This window comes from Eubalaena glacialis, chromosome 3 (genome assembly GCF_028564815.1).
Source record: "Eubalaena glacialis isolate mEubGla1 chromosome 3, mEubGla1.1.hap2.+ XY, whole genome shotgun sequence".
NCBI lineage: Eukaryota > Metazoa > Chordata > Mammalia > Artiodactyla > Balaenidae > Eubalaena > Eubalaena glacialis.
Window position 1 is genome coordinate 57,815,171 of NC_083718.1, and position 21,689 is coordinate 57,836,859.

Genomic DNA, 21,689 nt, shown 5'->3' on the forward strand with positions numbered 1-21,689 from the left:
AAATGGAGCTAATAATACTACTTATGTTGTGAATCTCTGAATAAAATAATCTATGTAAAACATTTAGCGTGTTGCCCTATGCTATGAATGTTAGAGCAAGAGAAAAGATGATTTATTGTATAGTCATTAATAAAGATATAGAAACATATTTATTTTACATAAACAATGTAAAACAAATTGTTGAACGAGGAAGAAGCACTTTACAAAATAATATATGTTGTATGATCCAAATTTTGTAACAAAAAGTCAGAAGAAAACAAAAACATGGTATTTTATTCAAATCCTAAGACTGTGTGATAGGATTAGCAGTGATTTTTATATTCAGTTATTTTTTGATTAATAGCTGCATTTGCGTATTATTTTATTAAGATAAACTATATAGACCATTCAACCATTCATAGTATTCCACCCCTGTAGGTACAACTAAGCTGTGAAAATATCAGTAGTTTATATTCAGTATACTAATATAATTCAACAGTTGAAAAGTAAATCAAATCAACTGGAACAACTGAAATTAAGCACAACTGCCAATAGAGCTCTCTTGTTGTTTGATGATGATGGTATGATGGCTAATGTTTGTTACTTCCTACATGCCCAGGTACTATTGAAAGCATTTAAAATGAATTAATTTAATTTTTGCAGTATCTTATAGAATTCATCTAATTCTGTAAGATAGGAATCATTATATTTCACATTTAACTGATGAAAAAATTGAGGCCAAAGAGGTTGTATAACTTTCCTAAGGTCAAAAGCAAACTAATGGCATATTGACCATTCTGAGTCAAGACAGTGTAGCTCCAGAGTCTGCATTCTCAACCACCAAGCTGGATTGCCTCTAATTAGTAGTGATGGGTTTCATGTAATGAGATCTTAAAGTTGTTCTAACTTTTTGTGTTTATCTCAGTTCAACAGACAGCCAGCTAAAGCTGTGGAATGTAGGGAAGCCATACTGTCTACGTTCCTTCAAGGGTCATATCAATGAAAAAAACTTTGTAGGCCTCGCTTCCAATGGAGATTATATAGCTTGTGGTAAGTGAAACTGTCGTTTCCTGGAACTTTTAAATAGATATCTGTCACTGAAATTGCATTCAGTGGAATAGACTACATACCAATTCAGGAAATGATCTATACATTCAGAAGGTAGCATGTTGAATTTTCCTCGGATTAGAAAAAGCATTAGCCCTTCTCTCCTTCACTGAGCACAAGCCCTGACCACATGAAATAGCATAAGATTGTTAAATACGTTTTGTAGTTGTTCTCCGGTAAAATATAATTTCTATAGATGTTATGTAGAAGACAGAAAATATTAGTTTCTGCTGATATCTTAATTTTGGAGACATTTGTCTTCTAAAGCTTGATGTTCATTTTCCCCTATATAATGTTCCCTTCAATAAACAGTCTGTTTGGGTAGTCTTGATCTGTTATTCTAGGACTTTCATTGTTGATAATTTATACAAATTTAAATTAGAAGTAGAAAAATCAAATTTGGTACTGTTCAAATGCTTTAATACATCTGATGCCTGAATATATGAACGTTCGTCAGTACTTTCAAGTGACTTGGCCTTTTATTCAGTAAAGTTGACTATCTCTACATATATATGAACCTAAACCCTGTCAAAGCAAATCTCTTACTTTGATAGACTGCTCAAAAATATAGGTTTCTAGACTACTCATCTTTTATTGGGGAATGGGAAATAAGTTTTGTAGATTATTAAAATCTGCCTTTTTAAGTGCTATAACTTTATTCCCCTCTAGATAAAAATCTTTATAAATGTAATTCAAGGTCATGCTATAATAACACACTTCTGGTTCTTCTCTAGACCTCTGCTAAAATGATTTTTGTATCAGTATTGTTATATCATTTGACAGTGGGTTATTTCTTTAGATTTGGAAAGTATAAGTTTTTTTCTGTGAATCCTTTTCTCATATGATTCCCAAGAAATCCTGGGCTCTGGTCTTTCATATTTACCATAAAAGATTATTAGTCTTTGACCTTAAACATTGAGTGATAGTTACCTTATGAATGTGATATCCTAATTCTAAGTTCTCCCACTCTAAAAAAATTATTTTTAAATTTTTTTCAGGCAGCGAGAACAACTCTCTTTACCTGTACTATAAAGGACTTTCTAAGACTTTGCTAACTTTTAAGTTTGATACGGTCAAAAGTGTTCTGGACAAAGACCGAAAAGAAGATGATACAAATGAGTTCGTTAGCGCTGTGTGCTGGAGGGCACTGCCAGATGGGGTGAGTTTTTATATCAGTTTTTTCACCTTGGTGTCTCATATAATGCATTGTATTTACGTATACACAGGTAAGTTTTTTTAAGTTTAAAATATAAATTGATATGTTATATACATTTTCTTTTTTGCTTAGTATTGCATCACCAAAGGAAACAGGCATTTTAGAAAGTAGTCATTGAAGTGTCACTAATGGAACAGTAATTGGAATGTCACTTCATGCTGACATGATGTCTCTCCTGTGTGCCCATAGCATCATGTACATACCTCTGTTACAGCATTATCACATTATCTCTATCTCTTCTCCCATAGGACTGGAAATTTCTCCAGAAAACACACTGTGTCTCATTTTCCTTATTAGTCACATGCAATATAGGCTCAGTAAACATTCAGCTGAACCTGGTATTGTATTAGAAGGAAAACAATTGATGTAGGTAAAGGAGAGAGTGGCCTGTATATATACCTAATTAAATACTATTTCAGGATAGAATTGCTCTCTACAAAATACGTTTATACAAGAATATTTAAACACATTCAGTTAACAAGCAAGTTGCACTTCTAGGTTGCCCCAAAAAAAAGTTTCCTCAAACTTTTCATTTATTCATACATTTTAAAGTACAAGCTTTCTCATAAGTTATATGAAGAAATAATCGTTTTTATTGTCTTGATTTTGTAAACATTAGTCATGCATTAATGTCATCTTTTTAAAAATTAGCTTTTTAGGTGCTGACTTGGTTTTAGTTTCGACACCAAAAAATTCTACTTGATGGTTACTTTAAGACATCTGAGTTCCAGGTACAGTTTAATTAGGTATATTCAAGCTATCTTGTTTACAGTTCTGTTACTCAACTTCAGTTTTGGCAATGGCAGACTAGGTGATTTGGACCAACTCTCCCTCTAAGTAGAAGTGGAAAAGTTAGACCAAGTATTCAATATATATATTTTAAAAACCAAAACCTGTTTTAAGTCATTGGAAAGTAAACAAGATAGGAAAGAATTACCAGTCTAGGAATGTGAGCCTGGCTTTTGAGTATTCTTTTCCCCTGGGAGCATTTGCCAATTTTGGTAGAATGGCTGAGAGCACTTATGGTAGCTTCACGGGGGCACAGGGAATGGAGTCTAGTGCTCACCACCATATGGGTGAACTCACCTTGGTTTATGTCCCCAAAGGGCTCTAGTCTAGGGTAAAGCAGTAGAAGATAAGCCCCCAGTGATTTTGCAACTCAACTTCAGATCATATCAATCCTGAGTAAATTGAGGTGATCTTAGATTGCTAGTGTTAGCAAATGCAAAATTAAATCCTCTCTGCAAGAAAACCTTCTAAAGAAGATCATCTCAGAATTTTATTTTTTTCAAAATTGCAAATATAACTAGGACACAACAAAAAATAAACAGACATAGGAAAAGGCAAGACGACATGAATAAATTTAGTATAAGCATTGAACAATAGAAACAAAATCACAGCAGCTCTGGATATTATCAGACATAGCCTAAAAATAACCATGCTGACAAGATGAAAGACAAGGTTGAAAATTTCAATTGGGAAATGAAAAGTATTTTTAAAATGAAAATTCTAGAACTAAAAAAATATAATTACCAAAATTAAGAACTTAGTGGATGGGTTGAGTGGAAGATAAGACACAGTTGAAAAGAGAATTAATGAACTTTTAGGAAAGTTAGAAGAAAATATATAGAAGGAAGCATGAGAGACAAAAAATGATGGGAAAAAAAGAGAACAGAGATAGAGCTTGAAGTAAGAAAGTTGAACATATTCAATAGGAGACCTAAAAGGAGGGGAGAGAAATAATGCAGCCAAAGCAGATATTAGAAATCATTATTGTTGAAAGCTTTACAAAATTGCTGAAAGACAGTAAGGCAGAGATTCAATAAGCCTTCATACCCCAGAGAATAAATGACTTGAAACTTACATTGTGAGTACAGATTTAATATCAAATCTGGACCCTGAACAGACCTAGGCCTGCTGAAAATCTGACCTTGGGTCTGCCTTCTCATAGCACTCTTCTGTGGAAATAAATTAAGACAAATAAGGAATGTTATGTGCTAAGAGCTAGTTATCTCTTAAATTTATTATGAACCCTCATCTGTATTGCCTCTGGACTGAGAGAATTGTGAGTTGACATGTTGGCCTTACATCTATGCAATGTGAACAATACAAGACTGGCAGGAAACCAAGGCACATCTCTGTATTGAGGTGAACCACCTGCACTTCAGCTGTCCTTGGCAGCTGTGCTCACTCTGTGTGGTTTGATCTAAGAAGCTATGCATGTGAATAGTTGCTTGGCCTCCTGATGAGTGTGAAGATGCTGTGCATGCTGAATATCCTATCTTATATCCTTCTATAAAGCTAACTAAGTGCTAGATTAAAACTAACTGCGCCTGATCCTGTGACCCCTGTTGGTGGTGGGACACATCATAGCGAAACTGCTGAAAATAAAATACAATGGGGGATTCTTAAAGGAAGGCAGAGAAAAACTGTCTTCAAAGGATGAGTGATTAGGCTGACAGCCAACTTCTCAATGAAGCAGCAGAAATCAAAAGATAGTGGAGCCAGATCTTCAGTGTGTGAAGGAAAATACCTGCCAATCTAAAATTCCATATCCAATGAAAATCTCTCAAGACAAAGGTAAAATAAAGACATTTTTAGATGAATTAAAATGAAGATTTTGCCACCAGCAGACTTACACTAAAGAAAATTTTAAAGGTAATTCTTAAGGCAGAAGGAAAAAAATGCAGAAAATGAAGACAAAGGTAAGACATGCAGAAAGGAATGTAAAGCAATAGAAATGGTAAATATGCAGTAAATCTAAATGCATGTTGACTGTATAAAGCAGTGATGTCTTGTTGGACTTAATACACACATAGAATTAAGTACTTGACAATAATAACATAAGTCAGAAGAATAAATGTAATTAAAATGTTCTCAAGTCCTTGTTTTGTCAAGGAAGGTGGCAAAAGAACTAATTAATGTTAGACTGAAAGGATGCATATTGTAGTTCATAGGATAACCCCCAAAGTAAGTTCTTAAAGTATGCTACCTAGACCAAAACAGCAGCATCACCAGGGAACTTGTTTATTTCACAATAAAAAGATTGAAAGTTCTGTAACTCACTTCAGTACCATTCCAGATTTAATTTAAATCTGACTTTTATATAACTGTCACTTTGATTAGCTACAAAAAATAACTTCGTTTCCTTATTTTAGGTGAGGCAGAAGGAGTGAGACACTCCTTTGTTCATTTATTCAGCAGATACTTAGTATGTGCAGTCATAGTTTTAGATCCTGGAGATAAACTCTGAACAAAACTGTAAGAAGTCCTGGTCCTCTTAGGAGACTTAGAATCTTATGTGCTGGAGCAGACAAAAAAAATACATATATATGAAGGTGACAAGTGCTTTGGGGAAAAACTAAGCAGGAAAGTGGGATGGGGGTGCTAGAGTAGTGAGTTGTAATTTTCAATTGGTGGTGACAGAATTCCTTACTGAGTAGCTGAATTAGAGCAAAGACTAGAAGGAGATGAAGATGTAATCCATGTTTAAATGTAGGAGAAGAGTATTCCAGGTGTAGTAAACAGTTCAAAGGTCTTGAAGTAAGAATGCGATTAGTGTTCCAGGAACAGAAAGAAGGCCAGTGTTGCTGTACTACAGTGATCTAGGTGGGGAGTAGTAGATAATTTCAGAGCAGTGAAGAAGAGCTGTTTCAATAGAGCATGTTTACCGTTGTAAGGACTTTTGTTTTTCCTGGGAGTTGGGAGCCGTTGTAAGATTTTGAGCAAAGTAGCGATACAATATGACTTAAATTTTTTAAAAATCAGTTTGGCTGTTTTGTAGAGAACAGACATAAGGGATCAGGAAGGCTGTTGTAATAATCCAGGTAAGATTAAATAGTGGTAAGCCAGTGAGAAGTAGTCAGATCTTGTTCATATTTTGAAACTGGAATAAATACAATTGCCAATAGATTACATGTGGAGAACGATAGAGAAAAGTCTAGGTTGACACTGAGGTTTTTTCCCCAAGCATCTTTAAGAGTGGAATTGCCGTTCCTTAAGATGGAGAAGACTACCAGAGGAACTGTCTTATGGGAGAAGATCGGGGGAGAAGACCAGGATTTGACCTCTAGACCGGCCTGATTTGAGAGTTACTAAAAATACTAAGTGGAGATGTCAATTTTGGATTCACAGGAAAGTTGTGAACTGGTTAAGTTTGAGGTATTACTTGCCGTGTAAGTGGACCTGCCAAGTTGGAGTTCACAGCAGATTGTGGGGCTAGGCATATAAATTTGGTAGCTGTCAACATATGATATTTAAGCAAGAAATGGGATAAGATCTCTCCAAGGGAGTGTAATCAGAGATTAGAAGTAGTATGAGTACCTTACTTGAGGGTACTTCAATGTTCAGTGATTTAGGCAATGCGGAAGAATCAACAAAAAGACTGAGGAATAGTTATCAATAGTAGGAAAACTGATGCCTGGGAAGCCAAGTGAAGAAGGTTTTTCAAGGAGGAGGAATTGGCCATTGATATGAAAGTCTAGAAGAGGGAAATCTATAGAGACTAAAAGTAGATTAGTGGTTACTTAGGGCTGAGGCGGGCGAGAGATAGGGAGATGATAGCTAAAGGGTACAGGGTTGCTTTCTGACATGATGAAATATTCTCAAATTGAGTGTGGTGATAGTTGCACATATCTATGAATATACAAAAAACCATTGAATTGTACACTTAAAATGGATGAATTGTATAGTATGTGAATTATATCTCAATAAAGCTGTTTTAAAACAATAAAAATAAAGCAGTAATGATAAAATTTGAATATCTCATTTTGCAACCTAACCAATGGATCTGAGCATCCAGCTACAGCATCACAGAGAGAGAGAGAGAGATGCCATACATTGGGCCTCCTGACAGAAGAGACCCTATGAAGTCAACTAAACCCATGTTTGATTAAGCCTCTAAACTTAACCGCTTACAGGAAATACAGAGGAAAAAGGAATATGGTAAAGAACCATGGTAATGAAGGAGAAAAATCCCCAAGACTATCAGAAATTGTTAAGCAGTCAAGTTTCTTCAACACATAAATTGCAAGGGAGAAAAAGAGATGAAAGGAAACCTATAAATAAAAAAAGATTTATAAGACATGACAACTAAAAAAAAAAAAAAAGTAGGAATTGGTTAAGCTTTGTCAGATGCTACTAATACAAGTAAGATGAGCAAAAAAATGACAGGAGTGGTAAGACAAAAGTTTGACTGGAATGGTTTTAAGAAAGAGAGGAAAGGGAGACAGCTGGAGATGGTGAAGTGCAGAGAACTGTTTTGGGGAATAAGAAAATAATACAATGTTTAATCTCACCTAGATTACTTTTTTTTTTTTTTAAACATCTTTAATGGAGTATAATTGCTTTACAATGGTGTGTTAGTTTCTGCTTTATAACAAAGTGAATCAGTTATACATATACATATGTTCCCATATCTCTTCCCTCTTGCATCTCCCTCCCTCCCTCCCTCCCTATCCCACCCCTCTAGGTGGTCACAAAGCACCGAGCTGATCTCCCTGTGCTATGCGGCTGCTTCCCACTAGCTATCTGTTTTACATTTGGTAGTGTACATATGTCCATGCCACTCTCTAACCCTGTCACATCTTACCCCTCCCCCTCCCCATATTGTCCAAGTCCAGATTACTTTTTTAAGACATGAAATCAGTAGCCAAACATTTCATTGTCTTTCTATGCTTTATTTCTATCCTACATAATTTTGATCACAAGGAAGAGATCAGTTTAAGGGCACTTATGAAATAGGTTAACTTTGAAAGTTTTTTTAGTGTTTGGACATATATTAGTGGTATATCAAATCTACTGTATGAATGAATAGAAAGCATAAAACTATTCAGTTAATGATGGTATAAAAATTACATATATCTTTATGTTACCATTTATGGTAGTGATTTAGTCATAGAGAGGGAATGAGAAATTAAGAATGAGTGGTAGAGGAAGAGACACAAATACAAATAGATATATTCTCTTAAGACAGTATCTTGGTTTTATAAAAATTTAGGATATTTTCCTGCAGATTAAATTTTTGTCTAGCCTTGTTTTTTCCTATAATCTAGATACATTTATTTTTCTTTTTGGCTACTTCTGGCTGAAAATGAACCAGTAATCTCAAGTCCTGTTTTGAGTAATCAGCCAAGATTATATATAATTTCTACTCTTTTTATTTCTACCATTCTGCATATAAAACGGAAAGAACGCTATACACTGCCCTGTTTTAAGATGCTGGTTAAGTTCATTGTATTGCGTTTCTCCTTTTATTTCACAGTGCTGTGGAAGTTAGCAGGATGCTTCTCTCCCACCTTCATCTTTGCCATGTAGTCTACTTTTTCTTCTAGGCTTACAATATTTGCTTTTAATTACTTCTGTTTAAAGACAGAGAATATGTCTAAAGTTGTTTCTTTTAATCTGAGGGACAGTACTTTGTCCTTTCTCTTTTTCTTCCTAATACTTTCCCTGTGTCTAAAAGCACTTTTATTCAGTCACTTTAGGGTTTGCTGACCGTCTTCTGTCCTTTGTTCTGTAGCTTTGCTTGCGAAGGTAGTGGCTCCAGCATTTCTACCATTAAAGTGCCACAACCTCTTGTACCACATTTACTTTTCAAAGGAGTTTTAGGATAAGTTTTGTTTGAACTGTATTGAAAATGCTTCTTTTTAGAATTTTTTTTATTTTACAACATAGGTCCTCCCTAGAATACTTAGAGATGGTAATAGTTACTCTATACTAATGAAGAATGCAGAATTCTTCATTTTATATTTTGTTTTTACTTTATTATTTTAATTAATTTGAAGATATTTTAATTAAACTTTAGTAATTTAGAATTATTGACATATGGATATTCTGTTATTGCCAAATTCTTAGGATTTTAACCCCCAAGAGTAAATCTTATTTGCATTGCCTATTTCAGTTTTAACTTCATGATTTTTTTTTTACAAAAAGGAGGAATTTATGAGAAATAACTACTTGGAATACCACATATCACTCTATTTTTATTTGGGCTTTGGAATTTAATTTCCCCACTGCTTATTTTTTAAATATAGCTGAAATGAGCTTGTTTAACTTGATGTAATAAGAGAAATTTACTATTCATTTATTTGAAGAAACAATTGTAAATTCTAAAACTGTGTACTTGAATGTATTATATCCATATATGATTGAACATCCAAATACATTCCATTTGAATAATTACCCTATCTTTGAAATAAGTGTAGTTTGCTTTATTTCCATATACAGCAGTCAATTATACTTTTGAATATAGAGAATGGTGGGCTATTAGACTACAGTTTCAATTCATTTTGTGACTTTACTTCCTTGAAAAGTACCTCATAATTTATTTTAACCTCTTGTGTCCAGATGTAGTAACGTTTGCTCTCTGATACTTACTGGACACAGCCATTATCTGGATCATTAAAGTCTGTAATCAACAGTTCATGTTTGTTCTAGTTTCAATCTTTCTTTCTAAAGTATTCTGTTTACTCACAATTTCTAGCAGGTATTAATGTAGACTAACAGAAGATTTATTTCTTCCTTCCCTCCCTCCCTTCCTCCTGAAAGGCAGTAGTGATATGATTTGGATAATTCATTAAGTAATTATCCTTAAAACTAATTTAGAGTTGATTCAAAAAAAGTTTTTTGCAGCTTTATATTAGGAGAGTATGGAGTCAGAGTGATTGAATCTACCTGGCAAGCGCATTGGTGGAGAATATTGCGATCATCTTGGAACATTATCTCTTAGGTTTTGTTTTGTTTTGTTTTTTAATGATTATAGTAGCTTATTACTGACAGAAACAATTAGAAGTGAATACATGTATGTTTTAGAGAATTTAGAAAAACAAAAAACAAGAAAATATCAGATAACACTTTTCCCATAAATAAGTAATATGAACATTTTAATGTAATTAACCACGTAATTTTTCCATTCAAAGGAACTTTTTTCCCAATAACAGTGAATATTTTATATATTATCATGTATTCTTTACCTTTTGCCTTTGTCATGAACATTTCCCAGGTCTGAATATATTTTGTAAAGAGTGTTTTCAATGGTTCCATATTATTCTAGTCTAAGGATTTACCATAACTGGTATACCGTTGTTTTGTTGAAGATACTCATGTTTACTTTTACTACTTCTTGAATATTTTTGCAATAAATCTTTAAATTTCTAATTAATTCTTTAGAAGAGAACTTGAGATTTATTAAATGAATAGCTTTATTCATATAGCTTCTGATAAAAACTGATAGATTGCCTTCTAGAACAATCTATTTCCATTTGGTCTTGCACTGAGAAAGTCCAGGGGTTTCAGTTTGACCATGCCCATAAAACATGGAATATAATGCCAGTATCTTTGCCAGTTTGAAAATATCTTGTTAGTAAAATAATCTTTTTTAATCACTTGTTTCCATAAACAATTTTCTAAAACATTAACTTTTGATTTTTTACAAATTGTGTGCTTACATACTGAGAACTGGTTTTTTTGTTTGTTTGTTTCTTAAGAAATTCTTGCTTGAAAAGGAAATACTATGCAACTGAGATATTGTTTTATAATTATAGTCCTTTGGCAATTTGGTATTAGTCATTTATATCTATTCCATTATTTCCTACACCCCACATCCACCTTGAAAGTAATGCTACAAAGCAAAGGTAAATTTGGACAATATTGTTATTCTTTATTTCTGTCATATCTTTTTTTATCATCACTGCTTTATTCAGAGATTGGAAGTTAGGTAAAGGAGATTATATATGTTCTGTATCTGTGGAACAATTCTGTGGCGTAATTCTTATCTGAAACTATTGGAACGAAATATAAATTAATTCAAGAATGCAAGTTACTTTCTGTAAAGTGATCATGTCTATGTAAAGGGACACCATATTTTTGTTGGAGGCAGACCTTGAGTCCATGGTGACTCCCGCTGAGGCTGTTACATCGTACAAGATTATCTAGCCTTGGGTCACCAATTCTAAATAGATATCTAATGGTAAAAGGCAATGCTTGTAAAGGACACTTAAGACTCTCATAACTCTTCAGGAGTGACGTGTGTGTGTGTGTGTGTGTACACACATTGTATCCTCAGAAAAAGCTTTGGTTATTAAGGGTGGGGTTTTTTTCTCTTGTGGATTGAAACACCAGAAGTCATATTGGAAGTTTCTCTAACTCAGTAGTGAAGGATGTCAGGATAATGATTTCCCTAATTTCCCTCCTTTGAAACCAAATCCAGCAAAACTTAGCCTGGGAATTTGTTAACAATGTTATCATCCGTACTGTACAAAGTTATAATTATATTAGGCAAGGGCATCTTTTTTAGTCATACAGTGAAATATATTCTTTCTGTCCTTATTTCTAACAAATAAAACTTTATATAATGAAACATTTATTGTAAAGTGTTTTTAACTAAAACTTTGTGTTCTCATGGAGATCTTTTCTTCACCTAAATCTCTCATGATTCCTATCCATTAAAAATATTTCCTGAATGAATTAATACACTGCCTTGTACTGTTATTTGTGTTCATGTCTCCTATCCTCTGCTGGCTTGCAAACTACTTGAAAAAAGGCATCATAGTGTATAGAGTAAGAGCAAAGACTACGGAGCCAGACCACTGAGGTTCAAATCAGATTTTCCACTTACTAGCTCTGTGACCTTGCTCAAGTTCCTTAAGTACACTGTGCTTCAGTTTCTTCATCTACAAAGTGCTAATGATAGTAATAACCTCCCTTTAGGGTTATTATAATGTTAAAATAAGTTAATGTACATAAAGGGTTTAGAATAGTTTTTGACCTATAGCGAAAGTTAAAGTGTTTGCTATTAGTAACATTCATTTTTAAATTACCACTAAGCAGATGGTTTGCACATAATGTATCATTAATATATAATTTTTGTAATGAATGATACAATCCTTCAGACTTGTCCTTTATCTTGTTTGTTGCATGATTAATTAAATACTGGTTTTTGAAACCAAGGAAATGCTGGAGTAGAGGTGATAGATACTTCTAATACTTAAAACTCAGTGGTAATATCAAGACTACATCAATTTAAGAAAAGTAGTTTTCCTGACATGAACATTCATGGGTACCTATATAATTATTTCATAATTACCATTTTGTCCTTGGGATATAACCCCCAGGCTTTTGCATATTTTCAAAAGCAACAAAAATGTTAAAGTGCCTGCACCTATGGAGGAATTGGTATTTATTACTGGTCCTTCCCTTTCTCCATTGCATTTGTGCTATTTCACAATTCAGTCTTCCCTCAAAAAGACTTACATATCTGTTTTCCAATTTATATATGCTTTTATCCAAGAGATAGGCATCCCTCTCTGACTTACTAAGCACTGTGTATAAAGCATCAGATTGCACTAAACTAAGGAAGCTAAAATATATGTGAAAAGCCAGTCTTCGTCCATTAAAATGCAGAAGGCATCTATGATAAAATTTATTTATCACAGTGATTCTCAAACCAACTGATCATCAGAATCACCTTGGGATCTTTCAAAAAATATACATAACAAAACAGTTCTTTTCTTAGACCCCTGAGTCCGTACTCTGGGGGAGGAGGGGAAGAGAGAAGAGATTTGTATTTTGAAAAGTTCCCCAGGTCTCCATAGAAAATTATGTGAACAGTCAAGTTTGGAAACAGATGACTTAATGTTACCACTGGAGATTTGTACACATGATAACCAAGAGGCATTAATGGTTCTCAAGCATCTGTTAAAGGGGGGATAATTATACTTATGAATACCTAATGTCTGTTAGATTTTGCTACTCCCTTACCCTTTTCAGGAAGAAACACACAAAAGAATAAGATGCGGTCTTTTTTCTTTTCTTTAATTAAAAAAAGCTACCTTTAATATATATTGATTTCCCACATTTATAAACTATTTCTTATCCTAAATTCTTCAGTGAACACTGAGATGACAACATAGGAACTTCTTTTTCTTTCTTCTCTCCTTTCTTCATTTCTGTTTCTTTCTTTTTCTTTTATCTTTCCTTTCCTTTCTTCTTCCCTCTAGCCGGATGGTTTATAACACTTTAGAAAATTTTCCTGACTGGAAGAGGGCCAATCTGAATGAACTCTTGTCTGTCTTGGGCGTGGAAGGAAAGAAGATTCTGAGCATGGACCCTGACTTCCAGGAAGACTGTGGCTCCCATCTTCTCCTAAGTGCCCCACTCATCCCTTAGTGTCCAGACTAGAGTGGGGTGGGGGAGTAGAAAATAGAGGAGACAAGAAGGTTGTGGAAAACTGAAGCAAACCTGTAATTTATCTCTTGTCTAAATTTCATTAAGTTCCTTAACCTTAAGGTGCACTACTGTATTGACAGTTCCTGTGAAAACATTTCTTGCATTAAATATTTTATGGTGAAAATGTAATGAAATCAACAAGATAATTTAGTGGGTCTATAGGTCGACATTTTAAATATTTCATTGTTTTCATTTTTATATGTACTGTAATGGAATTTGACTTATATTAGAATGGTTCTTATAATTTTTTTTCTCGTTAAATACTTCTTTAAAAATAGTGTTTGTCCTGAAGTATGCCAATTTTGAAGAATAGAATCGACACAGATCTTTAAGCTACTTGGTTTTGGGTTTTGTTTTACCGTTTTTAAGGGAAAAAAGAAATACACTAATTTGAGAGTGCATTCTGAATTATGCCATTAACCTATAAATAATTTTCATTATTATCCCACCATGCTTAAGAGTGTCCAAAATATTTTGAGATGGGAAGGAATTTAACTTTGGTTTCTAAATGTTTATCTTTTGATAATTCCTACAAATTTCCGTAGCAGTAGTGAAAGGAAAGAGAATGAATATTGGGTATCATTTCCTTGACTTAAACATTTTTAACAAATACTACTTGAATTGGTTTCATATGCTGAAGTGCATATATGAAAAAATGTGATTATTCTTTTCTAATAGAGTAAAAATACATTTAACAATTACTTAAAGCAGAATTAATCAAGGGCAGCAACTGTTTAAGAGAAAAGTGTTTCCTGCTAATTCAAACTTGCATCTTATCTGGGGAAAAGAAATATATTTTTGTATTTTACTTCCACAGTCTCACATTAATCTCTGTGGTTCTTATGACAGTCTCCTATATTTATATGATCCCTACAGGGGTTTGTGCCTTTCATATCTCTTATTACTCCGTTGTATCTTAAATCCCATTTTATGCAGCATTTTTCCACATAAAGCTATCAGAATTTGGCATTGGCTATTCCCAGAATGGTAGAAAAGTTATTACTACTGAACACAGGAATAATTTGATTATGTAGAAAAGTCAGTCTATTACAATTGCTGTAAAGAAGCCATTTAATTTTGTGCCTGTTTAGTCCTTTTTTATTCTGTAGATAAAAAGATCAACTTCGATGAAAATATAGATTCTTTATTTGAACTGTGATAGCCAACCAAAAAATGAAGATGAGGTAGAAGATAAATCTAAATTATTTGGTTTTAATGACAAAGTATTTACACATTGTTGAGAATTAAATAGGTAGTTAGTTATGCTTGTATTTGCCTTGAAGATCTTTGACTCTCTGATGAAAGTAGGAAGCTTTAGGGATAGATTGTATAAAACATCAATCTGACTTCAAGATTCAGTTCCATTTTGTTAATTTGCTGTTTTAAATCCTAAGTATCTAGAGCTATGGCTTTGTGATTCACCACACATATCTTTGTGAGTTGCTTTCCAGAGATTGGGAGAGAAAAATAGTAGTAGTTGTCTTTTCTTTTAGTGTATTTTTATTTCTCACAATATTCCAAACATTGGTTTATTTTAGGAGACCCAAGAGTTTATCTTTTAAAAAAAATTGATAAGAATTATTTTATCTCTCAAAAAAAGTCCTTATGGATTGTATGGTAGTAGTATCACCTGGTAAATAAGAATTAAAATACTTTATTTCGTGCCAGAGTATCTAAATATCTTTGTCTAGTTTGAAATATGTAACTGAATATATATAATCCCTATTTTTAGCAGCCAAGAGTCATTTAAGTTTCACAAATCATACTCATGAGCCCTTATAATTTTTTACTAACCAAATTTGTAGTTCATATGATAATCCTTGATGTTTGTACTAACGGAAGACAGTAGTGGTTCAGATTAATCCAAAATGTCAACTAATAAGAATGGATAATTGATCTAGAGATTTATGTGAGTATTTACATTTGAAAACATTTTTATCTTATATTTTGAAAAGAATAAATTATAAGAGGGTTTATGCCTCTTCCAATTAATAAGTTAGCCTTGGAACTTCAAAGTTCAATAAGGAATCTCTATTTATAAGGAATATTTTCATTTCCTCAAAGTTTCTGTTTTGTAAAGGGTTAAGACCTTTTAATTCTATGCCTTTTACATTTTGTGGGATTTTAAAGATCTGACAACTGTGTTTCCCTTCAGTAATGGAAAGGATAAATTATTGATAGCAAAACAAATTGTAGGTTCCTTTTGGGGATTTCACTGGTCTTATTGGTAGGGAAAAGCCTGGTTACCCTGTAGATTTTACATTCTCCATAAGAGTACTCATCATTTTTAAAAACCAGTTTTCAGTCATTCTCTAATGAAGTAGAGTGAAGAAAACCACTTAATTTTGACCAGTGTGTGTTGTTCTATATATTTAGTGCATGCTTTTACTTATTTCTCTTTTTCCTTTTCACTCTATCCTTTCCAAATCATTATTTTAGGGATATGGAGAAAAAGATCACTGTTCAAGGTTAATAACTTGGAGGTTTTGGGGTTTTGGTTTCTTGTTAGTCTTTGTGTAAATGTCATTAACTTTAAACGTACTCATTTAATACAACTAATGTGGGGGAAAGATTTTGTTTTGTTGATAATATTAGTAAATTGTTGGAAGGTGTATTTTTTCTATTGGATAAGGTTTATCAAAAACGTAAGTTACTTTTGAGCTTTTTACGTCCTGTTTTTTAGATGTAAGGGTTTTCATCAACCTAAGTTAAGAGTGAAACTATTGGCTCGGAATAGATGCGAATAAACCTTTAGGAAGAGATTCTCTCATACAGTTTAGGTGCCATGTTTCTTTCTAATTGATAAGTGGCAACTACTTTTTAAAATAAGCATGAGGTTTTTTTGGTTCTTTGCATGAACAATTTGCGTTTGAATTACTGTGCAGTGTTCTTTTATTATTCTTGTTAAAATATACAAGTTATATATCAGTAGAGTCAAAAAAACTACAAGCTTCCTTCTCAGCCTGTTGTAATGTATAAAGTAATGTCTGACCAAGCAGAAACTTATTTTCAGCACTTGGACCCTCCAAATCCAGTTATATCTTATTCAAGAAACCTAATGACCTTTCTTAGCCCTTAACATCTTTGCTTCACAGTGTTATGTATTTCTCCACTAATCAAAACTTTTACAAAATAGAGAATAGGGAAACTTGACCTGTAATTCTACCACCTGAACAGAACTGCAGTTAACGTTTTGATGTTGTCCTTTCAGTTTTCAGCCTACAATTTTAGTTTTACAGTATGTACAGGTATATTTTGTATCTAGCTTTTTACATCTAACTACATCTAAGCATTTTCTCACCTTGCATCATAATATTAATAGAAAGCATTTATATATACTATCAATTACTATTTGTCTGTTATTATGAAACACTTAGGCTACCTCTGATTTTTTCTCAATTCTAAGTTTGTGTTGTTTTCAGACATATTGTTTTTCCCCTTTTATCTTGTAATATTATATTTGTAATATAAAATCCCATAAGTGGAGGGAAAAAACTGGAACAAAGTGTTCAGATATTTTTTTAGCTTTTAATATCTATTATTATTTTGATTTCCAAAAAAGACCAATTTTTAAACTTCAATTTCCTTTAACTGTGCTAACACTGGTTTTGGGGGAGGGGAGATGATGGTAGGATAAAGAGAGATGATTCATGTGTATATGTTTATATTTTCATGTAGCTCAGTCTTTGAGATCTGATCTCTAGGTATAAACCTTGGTTTTGTCACTAGTTATGATACCTTAGGAAAATTCCTTATCGTCTGAGTCTACCTCTTCATTTTTGCAGTGGGTTAATATGAATATTTAAATACAGTATTTAAAGTGTTGTTAGGAAACAAATGAGATCATGCACATGGAACATTTGCACATAGTAAATAAATGGTAGCTACTACGGGTAATAAATTAATGTGTAAAAATTGGAAAATTAACATTTGGGTATCCTGTTTCAGTATCTTGCTTACTATTTTGCATAAGTTATCCAAATCTATTCCAGGTATTTCTAGACAGAGGGAACAGCATGTGCAAAAGCTTGAGAACATGAAAGAGTGCAGTGTGTTTGGAGACTGCTAGTACTTAACGGCATAAGTGGAATGAAGTGAGAAATGGTAGATTAGGAGGAGTGATTTTTAAGGGTCATTCTAGACTCTGTTAAGAACCTTGAATCTTATCTGTGCAACTGTAAAGGACTGTAGAAGAGTGACTGACTTCAACTTTGTATTTGTAGTTTTAGTTGTGTTAAAAAAAACCCCACAAAGGTAGTGCTAGCAGAAGTGCAAACCGTAGGCTAGAATAGGAAGGCACCGCTGACAGGGTTTTCCTTTTGGTTCAAGAATTTGGAAGATACGTTTGAGGTTAAATTGGCAAGATATGCTGTTTCATTAAAGGGATGATGCCTCTAGGTTTATAGCAATTAATTAGCTTTTTTTCATTTTAGGTAAGTCACTTAACATGTTTGAATTTCATTTCCCTGTTTAATTTGAAGGAGTTGTATACTAGATTTCTGTTTCCCAGTGGCCATTTGTAAGACCAAATATGCTTATAGTAAGACCATATTGTTTATATGTAAGTCAACTAACAAATCAAACTTTGTTTTACATCATGTGTAGCAAACTGTCTGAGAAACTCTTTGGTTTGCATTATTTCTCTCTTGATTCAGCTGTTAAACTCACTCACAAATGAAATAACTGCTTCCAATTCCAGGGTGTCCTTTAACCCCAAGGAAAGAAATCCTCTGCCAGTTGGACATAACTCACCTCAGAATAGAAACTTTCTTGATGTTGAGAAGATGGGGCAAAAAGTTTACTAAAGGCAGTTTTCAAAGAAAAAATGAATTTTGACTATTTTTAGAAATTCTTATTGAGTGAATTGCAACACCTTCCAAGGACTATAGCTCTTACACATGAATATTTTACAAATAGCAGTGGTAAGAAAAATAAATATAAGTCATTAAAAAAAAACTCTCAGATGTTTTGAATGTCCTTTGTTCCTATGTTCTTTACTAATTAACTCTTAATGTGATATTTCTGTTACTGTAATTACTGCATTATTTTTTGCATTAACTGGCAACTTCACACCATCAGTGAATGTTCTGATAGACTCTTACTGCCACAGATTAATAGAAAGTGTTGTATTTTAGTTTATATTGCACCTTAATAACATCTGCTTCTGTCATGTTCCTCTAATGAAGAGTTTCTGTTCTAATCACTTAGTATCTTAAAGGATTATTATGAAATGGAAAAACCATAGATTGATGCTGTTTTCCTTTCTAACGTTGCTCTGAAGTTTTGATTGTACGACTTAACCTATGTGTAAAATGAAAGCACTGATGCAGAAGTGTTCACATTTTGTACATATAACTAATAGTCTTTAAATATTTTCATGAGTTAGCACCCTTCTCACTGCTCTGTTAATATTGAAATACTAAAAGGGATAGAATGAGTGGTAATTCTGACACTTCATACTAGTGCTGAGTTAGTTCATACAATTGACTAGTTTTCCAGGACTGAGCTTTTTTCTTAAAGCTCCTTATTAAATCAAATGTGTATATCAGGTTAGCAGTTACCACTTTTGATTACTCTTTATGGTCCTTTGGGGCTTTTCGGTTCCTCTAGTACAAAACTCTTAACTTTGGATTCATGGAACCCACCCCACAAGGATCTTCAGGGCCCAGTAAAAGCATGTGAAAAACTAAAAGAATATGAAAAACTCACTTTGGATTCATGGAACCCACCCCACAAGGATCTTCAGGTCCCACTAAAAGCGTATGAAAAAGTTTGTCATGTCCATGTAATTATTTTTCTGGAAAGAGAGTTTATTGCTTTTATTGGGTTCCAAAAAGGGATCAAAACATTAGTAATTAAAAATCAGTGCTGAAAAAATGTAGTCTGGCAAGTGTCTTGATAGGGCTGTGAATTAAATTGTACTAGCAATACCAATTATTAAAAATTATAAATATTTTTTCTGCCCTCACTTTGAAGTTTACATTATTTTTTTAAAAAGTTGTATTGAAATATAGTTGATTTACAATGTTTCAGGTGTATAGCAAAGTGATTGTTACACATATACATGTATGTGTGTGTGTGTGTGTGTATACATATATATATATATATATATATATGTGTGTGTGTATTCCTTTTCAGCTTCTTCTCCATTATAGATTATTACAAGATATTGACTATAGTTCCCTGTACTATGCAGTAGGTTCTTGTTGTTTATCTATTTTATATATACTAGTTTGTAGTGTGTATCTGTTAAACCCAGATTCCCAATTTACCCTCCCCTCCCTTCCCCTTTGGTAACCACAGATTTGTTCTCTATATCTGTGAGTCTGTTTATGTTTTGTGAATAAGTTGATTTGTATTGATCTCGAAGAGACAGCAGCAAGTGGTCTTGAAGCAGGGTCTTAGTTCCCTGCCCAGAAATTGAACCTGGGTGGCCTGGCTGAAAATACCAGGAATCCTAGCCACTAGACCACCAGGGGTTAGAGGCTGGAAGCAAAGTTCCCCCGGCTCTTGCCCATTTGAAAACTGAATTTCTCAAAGAGGCAAAAACTGCAAAAACAGGCACAAAGTTTACTATTAGAGACAGAGCATAACATGCGGGAGAGCACACAGAGAAACAGTTTATTTATTTAAGACAGAAGCAAGGCAGGAATACACACCCAGAGAGAAAGGGTGTGGGTGTCCTCCCTAATGAGGAGCACAGTAAAGAAGGGGTTAAATCATTTATATAGGGCAGTTCTTCCAGGTCTTTGTTTACCTTTGGCCAGTTATCTTGTTTCTTTTTTCACACCTGACCTGCCCTAGAAATCTCTCCAACATGCATGCACATCTTTTTGCCAAGATGGATTTCAGTGCAGAGGCCTGTGGGAGATTTGACAACATTTATTATGGGGTCGTTCCCCTCCCTTTTTGACCCCTGAGGAGCTTTCCTGCACATGTGCAGTTGGGGAGGTAATAGATGTGGTCGTCTTATTATCTCTTTACTCTAGCAGAGCTCAGCTCCGGCCCTAACTTTGTCTTTGGAGTGTCAGGGAAAACAAAGCTCCAATTTACTCCGCTCGACAAACTCCAGCTGTCCAGCCCAGGGCCCCATCTACCTCCTATCTCAGTATCATTTTTTTAGATTCAAAATACCTTTTTTTCCCATCTAAGATATTAAATGTGTTTGTGAAAATAAGTTTCAACCTCAATTAGCTATCTTTAAAGGTATATTTTCTAGGGTTATGCCAAGAGTTATTAATATAACTTTGAATAAATATAAAGCATGTTTTAACTTTTAACAGGAGCTTTGTGGGAAGAATCGTTTATAGTGAAATATCTGAATTTGAAATAAAAGGACTGTATCTATAATTTGTGTCCTGTCTTACAGTCTGTTGATTCAGTATGCCTGGTGATAGATTCTGCGAGTATTTATAGGGAATATAAAAAAAAGAATGTGAAATGAAATGTTTGTGTTATATAGGTAAAAAGTAACAAAAAAGGATGTTGAGCTATTTATATATATTGGCTTTTTTATATACTTGCTGTTTTTGTAAATGGAAAATCATTTATTGTTGTGTGCATAATTGCCTTACTAACTGCTTTGCATTATCATGAGTTTTTTGATGTAATAATCTTGAAACAAAAGATCCTTCCTTGGAAAACTTAGTAGGTCAATGGTTAAGAAAATACAGTAACTATACATTTTGCATGACCAGTTACACACATATTTTTCAGTAAGATTCTTTTTTCTGTTTAAGTACATAAAGTTCCATTTTCATTCCTCTCAAAACAAGTAGGACATGATAGAGACATAGTAGATGCGCACCAGGGTGGTTTTAGGAGAGGGTCGCTAGTCCCTTCCTCCAGCCAACACCACATGAGGTTTCTCAGGATTCTCTCCAGTCTTCCCTGGTGGGGTTCATGGAGGAAAAGTTTGAAGAGGATTGTACCGCCCGCCCCCCCTGCCCCATACACACACTGTTTACAGCAGCAGGGGCCTCACGTGCTCATGCTAGCTACCCTGTAGCATTTTCTTAAACATTAATCTCCCTACTGGCTTATCCAACTATTTCTGTGCCAGGTAAGCAAATACTCTGGTATTGTCTCTCCCCGCAGCTGCCAGTTTCTTCTCATTTTAGCTTATTGTGCCTGTGACTCAGTTCTCTAGTAGTTTCAAGAA

The 21,689-nt window shown here is 33.8% G+C and overlaps 1 protein-coding gene across 5 annotated transcripts in view; it reads left to right on the forward strand.

The window, feature by feature from the left end:
- COP1 (COP1 E3 ubiquitin ligase) overlaps positions 1–21,689 on the forward strand; it is a 270,583-nt gene that overhangs the window by 203,148 nt on the left and 45,746 nt on the right. For all 5 annotated transcript variants that reach the window (XM_061185681.1, XM_061185683.1, XM_061185682.1 and 2 more), the window contains 2 exons: positions 905–1,029; positions 2,085–2,245. In XM_061185681.1, the coding sequence (XP_061041664.1) occupies positions 905–1,029; positions 2,085–2,245 (286 nt within the window). The remainder of the gene's footprint in view (positions 1–904; positions 1,030–2,084; positions 2,246–21,689) is intronic.